The following is a 17567-nucleotide window of genomic DNA, read 5'->3' as shown; positions in this document are numbered from 1 at the left end:
GCTTTAATTCTGTGATTCCTTGAGCATGAGATTATGCACTAATTTTGCCTTGGGTGGGACTGGGGCAAAATGCTGCTGCATAATGTCACCTTCTGATATCAAAATGCTGCTCAGACAAGTCTTATCCTGCAGTTGAAAGGTTATGGGTGAACCCCACCTAAACACAAAATAAAAAATGCAATTATTTCCATTTTCCAGTTATTTCCTATTACTTATGAGTAATGAGTTTCAGCACACTGATAGATTATTTAGCTGATGGTTGGCAAGCAAAATTTGATGAAAATGTAAATCTATCATTGTTTATTATATTCAATAAATAGAAAAGTTTTGAGGCAGAAGTTTTTAGAAGGGCAGCATATGGCAAGTCAGGTCTAACTGTTGAGGTATGTCCAAGATGCAGAGTGGAGAAAATGTAAAACAATGATCACTGTTAGAGGTTTAAAGGAAGGACCATGTACCTGGACTGTCCCCTGCAGGTGTGCCTAAATCAACTCTGGCTTTTCCAGCCTGATCCAGGATTTCTTTCTGCCTCACAATTAAGGGTCTTTCCTAGGACCTAACGCAATTTCTAGCAAATTCTTCTTTTTCTCTTTAACTTGGAAATACAGCTGGTCCATTCTGGAGTGGCTCTGCATCAATCAGGTGACTGTTCCTTTCTTCTCTTTTTGTGTTTACAAACTCAGTTTTTTCAGGCTTTTTTTTTAATACTTTTTAGGGGGTATATTTTATAAAAATTTTAAAGCAACTGTGTATAAGCTGGGAGCCCAGCTGAGAGTGAAGCCAATGTGGTGGGTACCTTCTTCTGGACAGAAATGTCCCTGTTTACAGTGCTGGTGCCATGCCTTGGGTTCATTCACCAGCTGGGATAGCCTCTTGTGGGTCTGGAGCTGTTCAGAAGGATTCTGGCAGTGCCAGAGCCTGCTCTCAGCAATGCAGCCAAGAGCTGGGCTGCTCCCTGGCCCTGCAGCTGGGGTAGATATGGCTGGGTGAGGAGGGAGCGTGGATGTTCTCCTTGCAGCTCCAGCTGAGGAAGGGGAGGTGAAATGTGAGTGTATGAAAGGTCACAGCTGATCAAAGTCCACCTGGGTGAGTCCTGCCTGGCATTTCAAGTGTGCATTTCTGTCTGCTCAGCAACGAGCTGGGTGTGGGTTCTTGCCTCTTGGACTGTGGTGTTTGAAATCCCCTGGCATGTCTCTATTCAATGGTTTTATCTATACATCTCAATTTCCTTTCCTCTAAACCAAATTTGAAGATAAACATGACAAATTCTAAGGGACAGCAATGCACAGTGATGCAGGGCTACCATGTTATGTCCCTTCTCTGCCAGAGTTTGTTCTCTCACAGCCTGCTCCTCTCTCAGGAGGCAGTGGGGAGGTTTGGGGCATTTCTTTGCCCAGCCCCAAGCCCAGCCCAGGACAGCAGCTCTGCACTGGCTGGCTCACTGCCCAGTGACAATGGCTCACCCTTCCAGGAGGCTCTGCAGGGTGTAGCTGCAGTGCTCAGCTCTCTGCCCTGTCTGCCCTTGCTCCAACAGGGAACAAAGGAGAAATACCCAAACATTTCTCCTTGGGAAAAGTGGCAGCAGGGTTTGGGAGGAAGGAAACTAATTTCCTGCTCTGCTCAGTCCATGCCAGCAGGCTGCAGGGTATTTGGGAGGCTGAAGAAGACCCTGAGCCAATGCATCCAGACTCATATGGGATCAAATGCACTCGGTGGAGGAAAGTCCTTCCTGGGAGAGATGGTGCACTGGAGGATGGTGCTATCAGGGTCCAGAGTATTTAAAATCAAGGGCTGAGCTGGCTGAGCAAGGAGCCCTGAAGCAGAACTCACTCCACTGTGCTGCTGCTCAGGCCCCTCTGTGCTCTGGTGCTGCTGCTTGGGGTCCCCTCCCCACCTGCCACTGTGGCTGTGCCTGCCCTTCACGGGTTCTGTGCTTTCCTGCACCATTTTCACATTTTCCCCTGCCCCTGCAGATAAGGAGGACATACATACCAGGCTGGACTTTGGCATTGGCTCAGGCCAGGAGCCAGAATTTCTCCTGGTGCTCCCCTTGTGTGCTGCTCCAGCTGGCCCCAAGTCACCTCCAGAAGAAGGAGAGAGGTTTCTCATCTGCTCAGACAGCAACAATCTCCATGCCCCAAGCAAACCTTGCTTGTCCCACATCTCTTCTTGCTGTCCTTCAGTGTCCTATCCCAAAAAGCTCTTGTTAATGTAGTTTGATCCTGTTTGCTGGCTCCATGTTGTGTCCATGGGTAGCTTTATAGTGGCCAGAGGTCCTGTCTGACCCAACACAACCTTATTCCTTCATAGCAAGGTAGTGAAATAAACCCTTTTCTTCTGCCCACAGCCCAACTGGAAGGTGCCCAGCTTCCAACAGCATCTGTGGAGTCCAGGGTCAGTGCCCTGGCATGCCAGGAGAGCCTGTAGCAGAGAGACTTGGCTTCCTCTGGGCTTTGGGGCTCCTCTATTGCACCCCCATACATTCCTCCTGCCAGCCCAGTGTCCCCACTGTGCTCCCAGTGTGGAGCTGTGCCTGTGATGTGAGAGTCACTCACAGGAGAGCTGCTCCTCTCCTTGTGCTTGTCAGTGTTTGACAGCACAAACATTTTAAGCTGCAGAGGGAGAGTGCACTCAGCCCCCCCAGATGGTTTGTACGTGATGCTGCCCTTCTGTGACACAAAGAGCTCAGACCCCAGGGCCACGTGCAGAGCTGCAAATTTGGTCTTTGATGTGGGGCTGGCACAGGGGGCACAGCCATCCCCTCCTGGAGCACAATGGACTCAGCTGATTTGTGGAGCAGCTTCATGGGGAAAAGCAGGTTGGCTTTGAGTTTCAGGCTCCTTTTTGTCTTGGTTAGCAGAAGATTTACACATTTTTCTGTGGATAAAAAGCTCTATGGTCTTTTTCTCTGCACTGCAGCAGAGATGACAAGGTATTATGTTGCCCTGATGGCCTCTGTCTTGACATCCTCAGGAATATTTGGGAAGTGTAAGAGAGGCTGTGGCAAATGGTCTGGAGTGACTTACAGTGGAAGTTTCAGTAAAAAAGCGAGGGAGCACCAAGCAAAAGTCTCTGCAGCACTAAATGTGGGTTCTTTGTTTGCTGAGCCCTGTTTCTGTCACTGTGGGTCCCTCAGGATCGTGTGTGGTTGTGACTTTTCCAGCAGCAATAATGCTCCCCTATGCCAGTCCAGTGCCTTTGGCACTGCTCAGTGCGTTTATTTCTGAAAGTGGGGGCTCCTGCCCAAAAGGTGCTTTCACCCAAAAGCTCAGTGAGGTGGTCTCGGGTGAGAGAGGAGCCAGAGGGGTCAGAGAGCTCCTCATGGCCCTGCCCACCTGGGGCAGAGGAGCAGCACAGGCATCCCCAGGCACCCAGCACACAGCAGCCTGGGCTGAGCTGGGCTCTGAGGGTGGGGGGTGGCTCTGGCACTCCCAGCATGAGCTGATGAGTGGGGACATGGGCTTTTCAGATTTGAACTGGGAGCCAGGTTGTCTCCAAGGCTTGTGAGACTTCACTAAGCTATTCAACCAGGGTGTGAGCTGGGAATTAGGAGCAGGTTCTCCTCTGCCTCTCCAGGAAGGACTCACAACTGGTTTCGAGTCCAGCTGGAAACATTTTCCAGTCTCTGGTGAAGTACATCAGCCCATCCACACATCACACAGTGGGCAGGACATGATCTGCCCACCCCATGGAGCCAGCACAGCTGCCAGCCAGCTGCTCTCCCAGTGCACCTTGACCAGAGCAGAGCAAGGGTGACACTCACTGCTGGGTGACTTTGGCAGGAGAGATGCTCAGCTCTTCTACCCTGACCCGTGGCACCAAGCGTGGGCTTTGCCCTCTCATTGCTCACCACCAGTTGTAAGAGCTGAGCATTTATCTCAGCCCCATTACTGCCAATCTCCCCCTATTAAATCACCCATAATTCACAGGCAGAAAACATCTTTTATTGCAATGGTGACATTTAAAGCAAGGGAGGTGTTGGTTTTTGGTTTGTTTTTTTTTTGTTCTTGTTGTTGTTTTTGGGTTTTTTTGGTTTTTTTTTTAATTAGTTTTTAGTCAGTCAGCTCGTTTGCTCCAGCCTCTGCTCCACATCTGTGAGTGCAGCCTTCTCCATCCAGCTGAGAGGGAATTATGTGTGCAAGAGGAGTCAGGGCTCCCTTCCCAGCTCCCAGCTCACACTGCTAGCACTGCTGTGCCTGCTGCACACCCAGCTGCCTGCCCGAGGATGCTGCACCTGAAAGTCCAGTTCCTGGATGATTCCCAGAAGATCTTTGTAGTTGATGTAAGTGGGTATCATATTCTTACTGATTTTTTGGTGTTAATTATTAAATCATTGCTGCTCTGAAGGATTGCATGGTCTCTGATAGCTTCTTGTTTTCAGCTTTAAAAAAAACCCAGCAAACAAAGAAGAAAACCAATCTCAAATTCAAAATGAGGCTTTCTAGAACTAATTGGTAAGTGTTTTTTGGGGTCAGCATACTCCTGTGCTCCCCTGTTATTGGCATTATTTATGAAAAAGGAGGAATGGCTTTTACTTACCTGATGTGATGTTTAGTAAATCAGTTAATATGAAGTGATGGTCTTGACAAGTGTCGAGTTCTCTCATTTGTCTGGCTGCCAGTGTAAACATCCAGCAAGGAAGAAAAGTCTGGGAACAGAATAAAAATAGCATATTTGTCCAAGTTATCCCTGTTGAGAAATATCTGCACACATCTTCTCCTGGGCATTCAGCTGAAAAAGAAAACTGTGTGGTTTTGTGAATAGCTGAGGAAAAAAACTCACTCTATCTTATTTTCTGCATGGCAGAAACACATTATGATTAATAATTCACATTTTAAAAAGGCTAGCTCTGAACTAGGTTTAAAATATTAAGTATTAATATCTATGGTGTTAGATTTATGCATATGTGTGTAGATAACTGAAAGCAGGTATGTCATGTCTGTGTGTTAGAAGCATCTTTTTACAAGTGTGATTGCACTTTTACTGTTGGTTAGGGTTTAATATCACAGTAGCTAATTGAATTAGCTAATTCAAGTAGATTTGTTCTAGTACTTACCTGCATCTCCTGTGGGAGCTGAGTGTTTAATATAAAGTGGTTTTTTTGTTTTTTTTTTCAAGTTCTGTTGCTTTTCTTCTACTGTTCTCTTCTGTGGTTTACAGCACAGCCTGAGAACTGCTCTCTCAGATGCACAACTCCATTTCTTTGTGACAGTATTTTGCACAAAAGAGGATTATAAAGCAATTCCGTGCCTTGACACAGTATGGAAGTTGTTTGATTTAGTTTAATTAATCTATCCTAGTCCAGGAGTCAGCTTAAAAATGAGACCAGTCATTTTAAAATGCCTTCCCCTCCTCCCCCCACTGATTAGATCAGGTCGTAGTGATACTCAATTCAAAAGATGCTTCTGCTACAACGTTGCTGCATTTTTTTCCACCTCTGTTTTCTTATTTGCTCAAAACACAGCACTATAGCTCTGCACGACATGTTATTGCAGCAAATAGCTTCCATTAGAGGAACTCCTGGTCATTTCCTTTTTTAGCATGGAATGGTATTGGAAACCCCTTTTAGGCATTTCATGCATTTGCTGCTGCTGTGTGGGTACAATAAATGAGTAGCTGAATTAGTGACTTCTCCAGTATAAAAGGAGTGCTTTGGGCTAAGTTTTGAGCAGATATTTTAAGCAACTCTTCCTAAACCCCTCCTGACTTTGGAAAGCTCTTTTGAACGAGGAGTACTTCAGTCTAATGGGAGGGAAAGGACAAAAGAGGCAAAACACAGAGGGCCTGCCTGTCCCTGCACCTCACACAGTGTAAACATCTCTACCTGCCTCACGTGGGTGTCACAGCTGCTGGCATGTGCAGCAAGGTCTCCTTTCCAGGCTGCTTGCAGGAGAACAAGTTCCTCTGCTGGTGCTGGGTGCTGACCCAGGAAGGCTTCTGCCTCCATCTGCATCAGCTGGGACCACTGAGTTCCCAGGATTTCCTTCAGCTGAGCACTGGAGGTGACTCCTGGGATAACAGGTCTGAGTCCTTAGGGGAGGGAGGGCAGAGAGGGGCTTGGCACATCTCTGAATGTCCCCACTGTGCCCTCCCTCCTGATCACCCCATGGCTGGGCCTGGGATGCTGTGGGCAAACCAAACAAGCCCAGAAAAACTAGCTGCTGAGGCTGAGGGAAGGACAGATTCTCCTGTGGTCCTGTGTTCCCTGTAAAGCTGTGAATTCCTTGCCAGGAGGTGTGTGGGTCTGGTGGCAGAGGAGTGAGGGCACAGGGAGGCTGGTGGCTTTAGGTGCATGACTGTCTGTGCTGATAGGGCAGCCACCTCCCAAGGTGGTGGGAAGAAATCACACCAAATCCCATGGGCTGTTGCTCACCCCTAACCCATGGACCTGGTGTAGCAGCCTGTCCTATGGGAATGCTGCAGAAATGGGCTTTGCCTTTGGGCTGCAGGTGCTGCCAGAGTCCCTTTGGGGACATGGGGGGGTGTGTGTGTGTCCCATGTGCTGCACGTGCTGCTGTCTGCCCCTGGAATTGCCCCTGGCTTTCTGATTCTGCTCACAGTCCCAGATGCTTTCAGTGAGGAGTGAAGGGCAGGTGCAGCCTCTCCTTTTCACCTTCTGCTCTGGGGTTTCTGCCTGGGGGTGCTCACCTGGCCCTGCATCATTCCCAGAGACACCTGTGGGCTGGGACGTGGCACAAACAGCCCCACAGCCATTCTTGTCCCTTGCACTGTGCTCCCCCAGCACAGACCCCACTGCCCTCACTTGGTGCAGTGCAGGGCTGATGCTGCTGAGCACCACTGTGCTTGAGGAAGCACTGGCCTCAGCACCCCAAAATCCTGGACAGGACACCTGCAAGCAGCACTCTACAAGAGAAGGGCTCTGCTTCTGAAGCAGCCCCTGCAGCTGCAGGGCTGTGGCTCCCAGTGAGCAGGTTTTCCTGGGTTTGGGGCTGCTCCTGTCCTGTGGTGCCTGCCCTGGGCAGTGCTGGCCTTGGAGCAGAGTGGGTCACTCCCAGCAGACACATGGTAGGTAATAACCCAGTAAGAAATGCTTGTCTTTCCTGGCTGCCTGACAAAGGCCAAGGCCTTTCATGCTAGAAAATTCTAGCTTGGAAAAAAAACATTTATAATTTTTTTAATTACCCTTGTGATCCCGTAATTTTGAGGAGAACTGGGAGTGCTGCAGAGCCGATGCTGTTATTATGCTATCACTTTTCTGCAGCCCTTCAGCACAGAGCCAGCAATTTCATCCCAGGAGAAGCCCTGAAAGGTGGTTATTAGTGTGCATCACCACCAGCAGCCAGGTCCCTCCCATCCCTGCTGGGGACAGCCACTGCCACAGGGAGCTGCAGCCTGTCTTCCCCTCCATCACCCTACATGTGATAATTTAGCAGCTGTCTAACCTGGCCTCTCTGCTCCAGCCTGCTTTTGCAATCACCATTACTTCTTTTTGGTCTGCTTTTCACAAGCTGGTGAAGGCATGTCAGGGTTTTGTTGGGGTGGGTTGATGCCATTTTAATTTCTGGTGCTTTCTGGAGCAATTTCCAGAGTCAGGGGCCTCCTGGTTTGTTCTGCAGCCAGGTTATACAGCATGGCAACAAGTCAAGAAAACACCCTCCAAGTGTTTCTGTTTACTGGGAATAACTACAGCCTGGCCTCCCTTATCAGCATGTAGCAGCACTTAATTCACATTGCTGAAGCCCAGGGATGACTCAGAGCCCACGGCACAGGATCTCTGGTCCTGTTGCTGTTAATTACCACGAGCCAGAATAGCAGCTCAGCCCCAGCTGTTGGGACACACAGACTCACTGCACAGGTTTGAGGGCTGCTCCCGCTGGCTCTGAATTCAGCACGTTTGCCATGGCTGTCCCTGGTTCAGGCAGGCGCTTGTCCTGGGGTTCACTCACTGGTGTGCCAGGGACAGAAGTGCCCAGACAGTGGTAGTTGTGAGCAGTGAGTCAAAACATGGTTCATTTTCACTTGCTCTCCTTTCTGGTTTCTGCTCCTTAATAAAAGAGAGAAGTGATGGGAAGGAATCTGATTTCCAAAAGCAGGGAGCACAGCATGCAGTTGTCCTATTGCACAGGCTGAAGCCAACAGCATTTATTGAGTAAGATTTTGCTGCTGTGTGGTGAGAAAGGAGTGCAGGAAGGGAGCTGAAACTTCCCCCCAACTCTCTGAAATCCCATCGCTGCTGCTGTCAGCATTGCCTAACCTGCTGCTTCTGCGCTGTGTTTGTTTGCTAGCAAAAATCCTGTGGGAAAGGGCTCTTCAACCTCACCTGCAGCCACCTCAACCTCGTGGAGAAGGAGTATTTTGGGCTGGAGTTTCACAGCCAGGCTGGGAACCAGGTGAGTGCAGCTGGCAGTGCGGGCCCCTGGAGCAGCCAGTGCCTGCATGGCTGGGGATTGTCAGCACCTCCCGAAATTCCAAATGGAAAATTAAATAGAAAGTTTTGCCATGATGGCAGGAAAGCCCTGAGAATGGGAGTTAGGAGGGGAGCCACAAGCCCCAGTGATATGTGCAGCTCATGGGATCTACCCATGGCCATCCGTGTGGCACTGCCCAGCAGGACACTTGTCACAGCAGCCAAGCTGGCCAGCATTTTCAGGCTGCATTCCACCAGGCTGCTGCTGCTGCTTTTATTCCCCACCTCTCATGCTGTTTATTTACCCAGCTCTTCTTTGCCTTATTTCAGGTCTGGTTGGAGCCACTAAAACCCATAACAAAGCAAGTGAAAAGTAAGTATTTCAAGAATAGAATTCTTATAAATCATTACCAGTGAGAGTTTAGCACAGACACATTCATGCAGTGCTGTTTCTGGGGGACAGAATCTCTGGCTTCCAGCACTTAACCAGGCTCATTTTAGAGGGTGAGGCTGGGCAAGGACACCTCAGTCCCTACAAAATCCCACAGAAATACCACTGCCTTTGCAATCTGGTATCTGCACCATTTTGGGCTGGAGCTGTTAATAATCTGACAGCTTGGCAGAGGAGCAGGGTGGCTGAGTGCCTGTGTGGCCGTGCTGGCAGTGTGACAGGCACTGCTCCTGCTTGTCCTCCTTTTCTCTTTGCAGCTCAGAGTGGCCCAGGCACCTGCCTGAAGCAGGGTCCCCCTCTGCCCTGCAGCTCCTCCCCAGCCCCCCAGAGATGCTGCAGAGCCTGACCTGAACTCAGGCCCAGCCTCCTCTGCCATGGCCATGACCTGTGTTAACTCAGGGCTGCTCCCAGGCCTCTTTCCATCCCCACAGTGTTTTCCCCAAGTACACCATGGCTGGGAGGTGACTGAGAGCTTGGGGCCATGACCCCAACCTTTGCCAAGGGGAGGCTGCAGAGCAGGGTTTGCCTGAATTTCCCTGAAAGGGGAAAGCCTGACGAGGAGCCTTCCCTTTCTGGTGCACCACGAATGGAATTGTTGCAGGCACCTATTTCCTTTCCCTTCTGGCCTGTCCCTCGGAGCCATCCCAGGGTGTTCTGTGACAGTCAGTGCTTGCATAATTGCCTCCCTCCCTTCACATATTTTGCCTTGGGCTTGGCTGCTTGTTCTCACTCATCCCACAAAAAATCCCCTTTGCCCAGGCAGCCTCCCATGGAGCTGTTGCATCCCAAGTGCTTGGAGGGCTGAGTTTAACACACAGCCCCAGTGATGGCAATTACACCAAGGCTCTGGCCATGTTCCCTGGCACCATTGCATGGAAACCCCCTCCAACAGGGATTTTTGCAATTTAAAGAATTGCTGGGACATTTTTCTCTTTAGTATTCTTTAGATATCCAAATCTCTGTTTGTATTCATTGGTAATACTGGGGGCCTGGGCAGGCTGGTTTTTGGGGGGGAAGGCTGTAGTCCCTGATTTGTAAGGGTCCAGATCATTTACTCTGTAAGGAGGCAGCATGTGTGAAGAGAGTTGTAAATGTTCTCAATAGACATGTAAAAGAAAACTTATGAAGATGTTGTGTTTTAAGATCCTAAGGAGGTTCTTTTCAAATTTATGGTGAAATTTTTCCCAGTGGACCCCGGCCACCTGAGAGAAGAACTGACCAGGTACAGTGCTTATTTTATTATTTTCTTACCACACAGTTCTGTGTTTTTGCAGTGTGTTAATTCTTTATCTTCATCCACCCCAGCCTGTCTGTGTGCAGTGGTTATCCTAAGTATTACACTTTACAGAACAAAACCAGAGAATCTCTTTTCTTGATCCTCTGTTTTTAAACACAATCCACTTGAAGGATCAGCTGTCTTATGAGGCTGCAATTTGTTTACTGCCAAACACTTTAGCAGTTGGGCACAGAGTCTGACTGCTCAGTCTAGCTCCTGCCTCAAGCAGTGTTCTGAGAGAACAACTTTAGTTTTATTTTTAAAAATGACATTGTTAGCTTCTACAATTTTAGAGAAAGCATTGCAAACAGGGACTAAGAATAAAACCAAGACAGTGCTTCTGCAGAACGTCAGCCCCAAGAGAGGCAAATGCCCTCCAAAACAGAAAGGAATGTTAATTTTGAAATCTACTAATGAGCAGGGATATGCTGGTCCTACTGGTGCCCATCTGCAGCCTTCTGCAGGGGCTGCATGCTCATCCTGTCACCCTGTGGATGTGCATCCTGCGAGATCTGGGAACAGGCACGGCCCTCGTGGCTCAGCCCAGCACCCAGCTCCCCCCAGGGCATGCTCCTGTCCCCCTCCACAGGTACCTCTTCACCCTCCAGATCAAGAAGGACCTGGCACAGGGGCGGCTGCCCTGCAGCGACAAGAGCGCGGCGCTGCTCGTCTCCCACCTGCTGCAGTGTAAGGGCAAGAGAGGGCATGCAGGGCCACACCTGCAGGGCCACACCTGCAGGGCCACACCTGCAGGGCCACACCTGCAGGGCCACACCTGCAGGGCCAGGGGCCTTTCCCTGGGGATGGGCTTTGGCTGAGCAGCCAGGGCTCCCCTCTGCACCGACCCCTCACAGCCTAATCATGCTCTCCCCGTGTCCCCAAAGCCGAGCTGGGCGACTTCCACGAGGAGACAGACCAGCAGCACCTGGCCACGCACAGGTACCTGCCCAACCAGGAGTACCTGGACAACAAGATCATGCACTACCACCGGAGACACAGGTAAGGGCTACTCCACGCCACGGCCACCCGCAAGCCCCCGATGGACCTCTGCTGGCACGATGTTCCCATCAGCAGGCAGGGCTGGCAGTGGGGTGGGTGTGATGCCCACCTGTGCGCCCACAAAGCGTCTTTTTTCAGCCCATTTCAGCATCTCCCTTCTCACTCCTGTCCTTCCTGTCTCCAGAGGGAAGACGCCGGCCGAGTCAGACGCTCAGCTGCTGGACGTGGCCAGGAAGCTGGAGATGTACGGGATCCGCCCGCACCCCGCCAGCGACGGCGAGGGGACGCAGATCAACCTGGCCGTGACACACACGGGGGTGCTGGTGCTGCGGGTGAGCCCGGGGCTCAGGGGTGGCCTCTCCAGCTGGAGGTGACCCTTCTCCCCTTTGAGCACCCCAAACTCTCCCAAATCCTACAAGAGGGTCCGTGTTCCACGGGCCATGGGGGTGAAGGGGATGCTGTAGGGCTCAGCCCCATGCCCTGAGTGCCACTGAAAGTGCCCCAGCTCTGCTGGCCCTTGTCCCACGAGCGTGGTGGCCGTGTGAGCAGCACAGGTTCCACGGCTCTGTCACATGTGCTCACTGTGTAATCTTCCAGCGAAAATAGCCCCCCACGTCTGTGCAATTACATAACGCTGTAATCACGGCCGAGCTGTGCAGTAAATACAGACTTCCAGCCAGCCAGCATGGGGCAGCGCTCCGCTCCCACACCAGCTGATTTCAACCTGGGAACATCTTGGCACAGCAAAAAAAAAAAAAAAACACCAAACCCAAACATAAAACCTAGCTGTGGGTCTGCTGTTGGTAATTAGTGCTGCCAGACCTGGTTATTTATTCAGAGCCATAAACACCCCTCACGCATGATTAGAGCATCTGTGAGCCCATTAAAATCTGGGCTCTTGCAGAAAGCTGAGAGGGTCCTGGTGCCACAGAGTGCAGTAACATGTTTTTTCCTGGTTCTGCCATGTGGCTGCATCTAACCTTGTGCAAAACGATAACTGAGTAATTAAAGTGTGCTTGCAGCCTGCTTAAACCAGATTTAAAGGTGTGGGGGTGAGCTGAGCACTGCTACACTTCCCAGCAAGGGAGGGGAGAATATTATTTATTTGGGGCACTGATTCTGCCTTAACTCACATGATACTTGAGCTGGCACAGAGAGGATTCCCTGCCTTAACCTCTCTGAGGTTTGTCTGGGGATCTTGGAGTTTTGCAAAGAGCTTCAGCAGGCAGAATTAAGACCTGAACCTCAATTTCTACTTGTAGAACCAGCTGATGGAGAGTCAAACACTAGCACCCTTTCCCCAGACCTCAGCATCTCCAAAAGCTGCACTGGAGTCGGATGCAGTGTCCTGTGAGCTCAGGCCCTGGCCCACTGCATTTCTGTATTTATAGGTTGCCCCATTCAGCTGTAATTGCTGTGTTTGTCCTTGCAGGGCAATACAAAGATCAACACCTTCAACTGGTCCAAAATTCGCAAACTGAGTTTCAAGAGGAAGCATTTTCTCATCAAGCTCCATGCAAACATCTCTGTAAGTACCACGCCACAGGCAGCTGCTGGGCTCGGGAGCAGACAGCTGTGGATGGAAGGTCAGCCATACAAAGTCCCCAGTTTTGAGTAAAATCCATTCCTGCTGCTCATGATGGTGCTCCTTCTTGAGGGCTACTCCTGTGTCCCCAGCGAGGTGACAGTGCACTGCCTGGAGCCACTGACAGCCCATATGGCCCTTGGGGGCTGAGGAGGGCACATGGCAGAGCTTGTGCTGTGCTCCTGACCCCGGCTGTCCTGTCTGTGGCACACAGGCGCTGTGCAAGGACACGCTGGAGTTCACCATGCTCAGCCGGGACACCTGCAAGGCCTTCTGGAAGACGTGTGTGGAGTACCACGCCTTCTTCAGGCTCTCTGAGGAGCCCAAGTCAAAGCCCAAAGCCCTTCTGTGCAGCAAAGGTTCCAGCTTCCGCTACAGGTAAATTCCATGGGGAAATCCAACCTGCTGGGGCTGGGAAGGGCTGGGGGATGGCTCCGAGCCTCCCTTTTATGTCAGCCCTGTCTGAATCCGAGGGGGTTATAACAGCTGGAGAGCCCCCCGTCTCGGTCCTGCTGCATCCCCTCACAAGGGGCATACGGCCTGCCCAGGGCTGGGGCTGATGGTGCTGCTCATGTTTCTCCCTCCATGCTGCAGTGGCAGGACTCAGCGGCAGCTGCTGGAGCACGGCAGGAGGGCTAAGATGAAGAGCCTGCCCTTCGAGAGGTACCGGGGGCATGGAGGGGGAGAGGTGCCTGAGGGGACTGGGGAGAGGGGAAGGACCCTCCTGGCCATACTCCTACCCTTGCTCTTGTTTTGCAGGAAACACTACACATCCCGCTACGATGAGAGGCAGTGCCGCTCCTCCCCGGACCTCCTGACGGATGTATCAAAGCAGGTGAGTCCCCCTGGCATCAGCAACAGCTCTGTGCCAGGGCCTTGGCATTGCTGCCCCAGCTGGAGGAGCTCAGCTGGAGGCCAGACCAGACCCTCAGCTCTGGGTGCTCCCTTCCCACCCCGCTCTGGGCACCCACCCCTTCTGTGCCCTGCCCAGGTGGAGGAGCTGCGCCTGGCCTACGGCAGCCGGGGCTCCTACCACGCCAACGGAGTGCACGGCTCCGAGCCCACCCTGGACAGCCGGTGCCACAGCTCCACCATGGAGGTGACGTTTGCCGCTGAGCTGGAGCGCTCCAAGCCCGAAGCATCCCCCACCTTCCTGCCCCACTCCAAGAGCTCGTCTGCCTTCCCTCTGCTCTACGCCGAGCTGGAGATGGAGCGGGCGTGGGAGCCCATCGACCTGTTCGGAGCCAGGAATCCCTTGACATCCTTCCGGCCCCACCACCAGTTCGCTGGGAACAGTAAAAGCACCTCTGTGGGCAACATGCGGGAGGTGAGCGCGCGGCAGCTGGTGTACACGGATGTGCCCAGTCCCCTGCCCGTGGTGGCCCCGGCCCCCCCTGTGCTCTTCTATCTGGACAGGGCGCTGCAGCCCCCATGCCCTGCACTGGCCCCTGGCGAGGACACAGCAGGACCGGCTGGTGCAAGCGGTCCCGTGGCGGCAAAACCCCCCGGGCAGAGCCCGAGCGGGGCCCAGGCTGGGCAGCTCCATGGCGAGGCTGCAGGCACGGCCACGGGCACGAGCATGGCGGGGGAGAGCAGGTCACTGGCTCGCTCCTTCGATTACGGCCTCCAGGAGCAGCCTCCCAAGCGGTCTTGGAGCCAGTCGGACATGAAGACCATCCGCTTCCCCTACGGCTCTGAGTTCAGGCCCCTGGGGCCGTGCCCTGCTCTCAGCAGTCGCAAAGGAGGTGTTTTTTGGCACGTCCCAGCCCAGCAAGGGCTGGCTCCGGGGCTGCGGCGCTGCCCCGAGCGCTACCTGGGCAGCAGCACCGAGTCCAGCGACTCGGACCCGGAGCTGCTGGCCGCCGAGCACTGCTCCCTGTACGGCCGCGTGCTGCGCTCGCCCATGGCCCGCGTGCGGCTCTCCTCGGGCAGCCTCCAGCTGGATGAGGAGGATGAGGAGGTGTCCTCTGCCACCAGTGCTGCTGAAGAGAGGATTTCCAGAGGGGCCTCCAAGTATTTCACCTAGGTGCCTGACACGGGCCAGAGGGAGCAGAGGTGGCCGGTGCTGACCCAGGGTCAAAGAATGGTGACACTCTTCGTTTGCAGGTCTGCTTACAGCTTATGAAACATTGATGGGATTGTGTTGTGTGAGTGCTCTTAGCTATAGAGGATGTGTTAATGGACATCAGGGGTGTGTTCAGAAGTATTCAACCCCTGCACCACACTTGGAAGCTGGTTTGCCTCTGCCCCACACTTTCAGAGGTGGGTCTTGCTTCAGCCAGAGATCTCCTAAAGCCCTGCTAAGCTTCTATGTCCTGCCCAAGCTGATGCTTGGAGCTCTGCTGCTGGAGTCTTCATTGAGGGGGAGGGAGCGACTTCTCACAGAATAATTTCAGCTGCTGCTTTTCCCAGCTGCAGAGTGGCACACTGGAGGGAAGGTGTTTCAGGCCCTTTTGGAAAGGAGCAAGGTCTTCATGGGAGTCTGCTCCTCGAGCTGATGCTGTGTGGACAGGACAAAACCCCAGCATAGAGCCCGTCTCCTCCACCTGCCTCACCTCCCTCCAGTGCTGCAGGGAGTACCTGGCGCTTGAAGACAAAGCTCTGTGTGTGGCTGTCTTCTCCTTGGCCAGTTCAGAGATTATCCTTCTCCAGAAATATCTCAGGAGTGCTTGTCAAGCTTTAGAAGCACCCCATGGTGAGCACTGGGAAGTGGGTTCACACTCTCTAATTGTGCTTTGCTTAGGCACATCAGCCATCACCTCCCAGTACCTCCGTGCTCTGCTTAAATCTGAGGGAGATATGTAAGGGGGCTCTTTGGGGTCCTTTGCTTCCCCAAATCAGCCCTCAGTTAAACAGCATGGGAGAAAAGATTTCAGGAGCACGTAGGAATGGAACAAGCAGCTTCTTGGAAGAACTTTTATTTTAAAACCTGTTATCTTAAACCTACATGAACTCTACTCGTGAATCTTGAGAATGATGACACCTCCATAAGATTTTAGTGGGGGGATCTTGATAATTTTCTTTAAGAACAACCCTGTAAGTCTTTGTAGGACATGATTTTATGCAGGGAGACAGCCCAGAAAATCCATGGCAGAGAAACCACTGCAGCCTGCTGGAAGGATTTCAGAAATGAAGAAAGAAGTGGGCTTATGGGTCCTGCTCACTCTGCATGTTGCTGTCCTTTGGTTTGGGAGGTGGACAATAAAAAACAGTTGTTCACACTGGAGTTTTGAGTTCCTCCTTCTGCCCTGTGCAATCTGCAGGCCCAGCCCTGCAGGCACCCCCCAGCACACTTTGCCCTGTGCCTCCAGCTCAGGAGCTTCCCTCAGTGCTCCCAGGAGCTGGTTTCCTTCTCCTGCTCTGCTGCCTCGCCTCCTCTGTGCCTTTGCTGTCCCAGCAACTGGGGAGACTTGTGGAGATCCCTGAAGGCTGCTGAAAACAGCCACATTCTTGGTTGGTTGCCCAAAGAAATGCATTAGCCCAACAAGTGAGTACATTGTAAGGTTTGCTTCTGCTCCCAGTTACCCTGTGCTGACACTGGGGGCTGCAGTGATCCCTCACGCTGCTCTGGCACATGCTCAACTGAAAAAAGGGATAATCTTTCTGCCTAGAGGGTTATTTCTTCCCTATTCCCAAAGCTCTGCACCTTGGAAAGAGCAAGAATCACCACTCAGTACAAGATTTAAGAATGGCAGTCTGTGGGCACAGTTTGGTATGGAGTTAAAAAAAGCAGCAGTGTTTCAAACAGAGGCTGCACACACAGCCCTGGGATACATCCACAATTGCTGTTAGCTTCTCAAAGCATGTGGAGGCACACCTTGAGCATGTCCCACCATGAGAGATCACTGTACAAACACCCTGCCCAAATCTTCAGGAACTGCCAGGGCTGGTCTTCAAGACTGTGCTGGGAAAACAGCATTGAGAGGGAGAAACAAGGGCTTGGGAACTATTTTTGGATTTTTTCATGGACTAGGGAGCACTGGGGCACAGTGTGGGCACTGTGCCTCAGCACATCCTACACACGGTCAACAATAGCAGAGAACAAAGCAGCTCGTCAGTAAATGACACAAATCAACAACTCTGAGCTAAATTCATTGTGTAAACCACTTTAGTGGGACTGACTAAAATGAAAGAAACAATCCCAGTGGCTTACTTGTCAAGGAACAATTGAAACAACCCTTGCCTACATCCCTCCCCTCACTCCCAGTTCAGCCCTATTCACCCTCAAGATAAGGACAACTAAATAAGTGATTGTTTCCCTAGGGAAACTTGTTTCCCTAGGGAAGAAAACAAGGATGAAGAGAGGACGTGGAAAGATTTGGTTTGCTGGTGGTGAAAGACAAACAGCAGAACCTGGAAAATGTAAACTGTTATAGTCCTTACACAAAGGATTATTGAAGGGGGGAGGGCACTGCAGCATTAAGCTACTCAGTGCATTCAGACAGAAGTAACTGGTTTATATAAAACAGATAAAGGTTTAGACAAAATAGATAAAGCTGTGAAATAAGCCGACATACACACCACTAAAACTCAGCCAAGAGGAAAAGAATCTTATTCCAGTGTTAAGTCATAAAACAGGGCAATAAAAATCACACTTTTAACAATCACTGAACTTTGTGCAAACACATTAAAACTTACTCTCCTATTCAGCTGTCAAAATTGCAAGGCAAGAGCAGGTGTGATGACACTACACTGCACAGAACTAAATAGAGGGGTCAGAGACCAAGGGCTTAAGGAACAGTTACACTGATAAAGGACTCATCTACCCAAGAACAAATACATTTCTCTATTCTGCAATTCAGAATACTTTGGTAAGATTAGTTCAGCAATGATTCTTCTCAACCTACAGCAGGAAGCCTGGCAAAGCAAAAGAGCAAGAAGATGGTTC

At 51.4% G+C, this 17567-nt stretch overlaps 1 protein-coding gene across 3 annotated transcripts; it reads left to right on the top strand.

The window, feature by feature from the left end:
• Positions 1-1119: 1119 nt before the first annotated feature.
• On the top strand, positions 1120-15900 carry FRMD7 (FERM domain containing 7). 3 transcript variants are annotated; one of them, XM_059859444.1, is made up of 12 exons: positions 1120-4282; positions 8247-8351; positions 8699-8741; positions 10008-10041; positions 10685-10782; positions 10980-11094; positions 11279-11426; positions 12527-12622; positions 12894-13057; positions 13274-13342; positions 13439-13514; positions 13671-15900. In XM_059859444.1, exons 1-12 carry the CDS (start codon positions 4226-4228, stop codon positions 14703-14705), a joined length of 2040 nt encoding a protein of 679 aa, XP_059715427.1. In that variant the 5' UTR covers positions 1120-4225; the 3' UTR covers positions 14706-15900. The 3 variants fall into 3 exon arrangements, with proteins under 3 accessions (XP_059715427.1, XP_059715426.1, XP_059715428.1); XM_059859443.1 differs by having other exon boundaries at positions 9963-10041; XM_059859445.1 differs by lacking the exon at positions 13274-13342 and having other exon boundaries at positions 9963-10041.
• The last annotated feature ends 1667 nt before the right edge of the window (positions 15901-17567 follow it).

This window comes from Haemorhous mexicanus, chromosome 14 (genome assembly GCF_027477595.1).
Source record: "Haemorhous mexicanus isolate bHaeMex1 chromosome 14, bHaeMex1.pri, whole genome shotgun sequence".
Classification (NCBI taxonomy): Eukaryota; Metazoa; Chordata; class Aves; order Passeriformes; family Fringillidae; genus Haemorhous; species Haemorhous mexicanus.
This window is presented reverse-complemented; position numbering and strand designations above follow the sequence as displayed.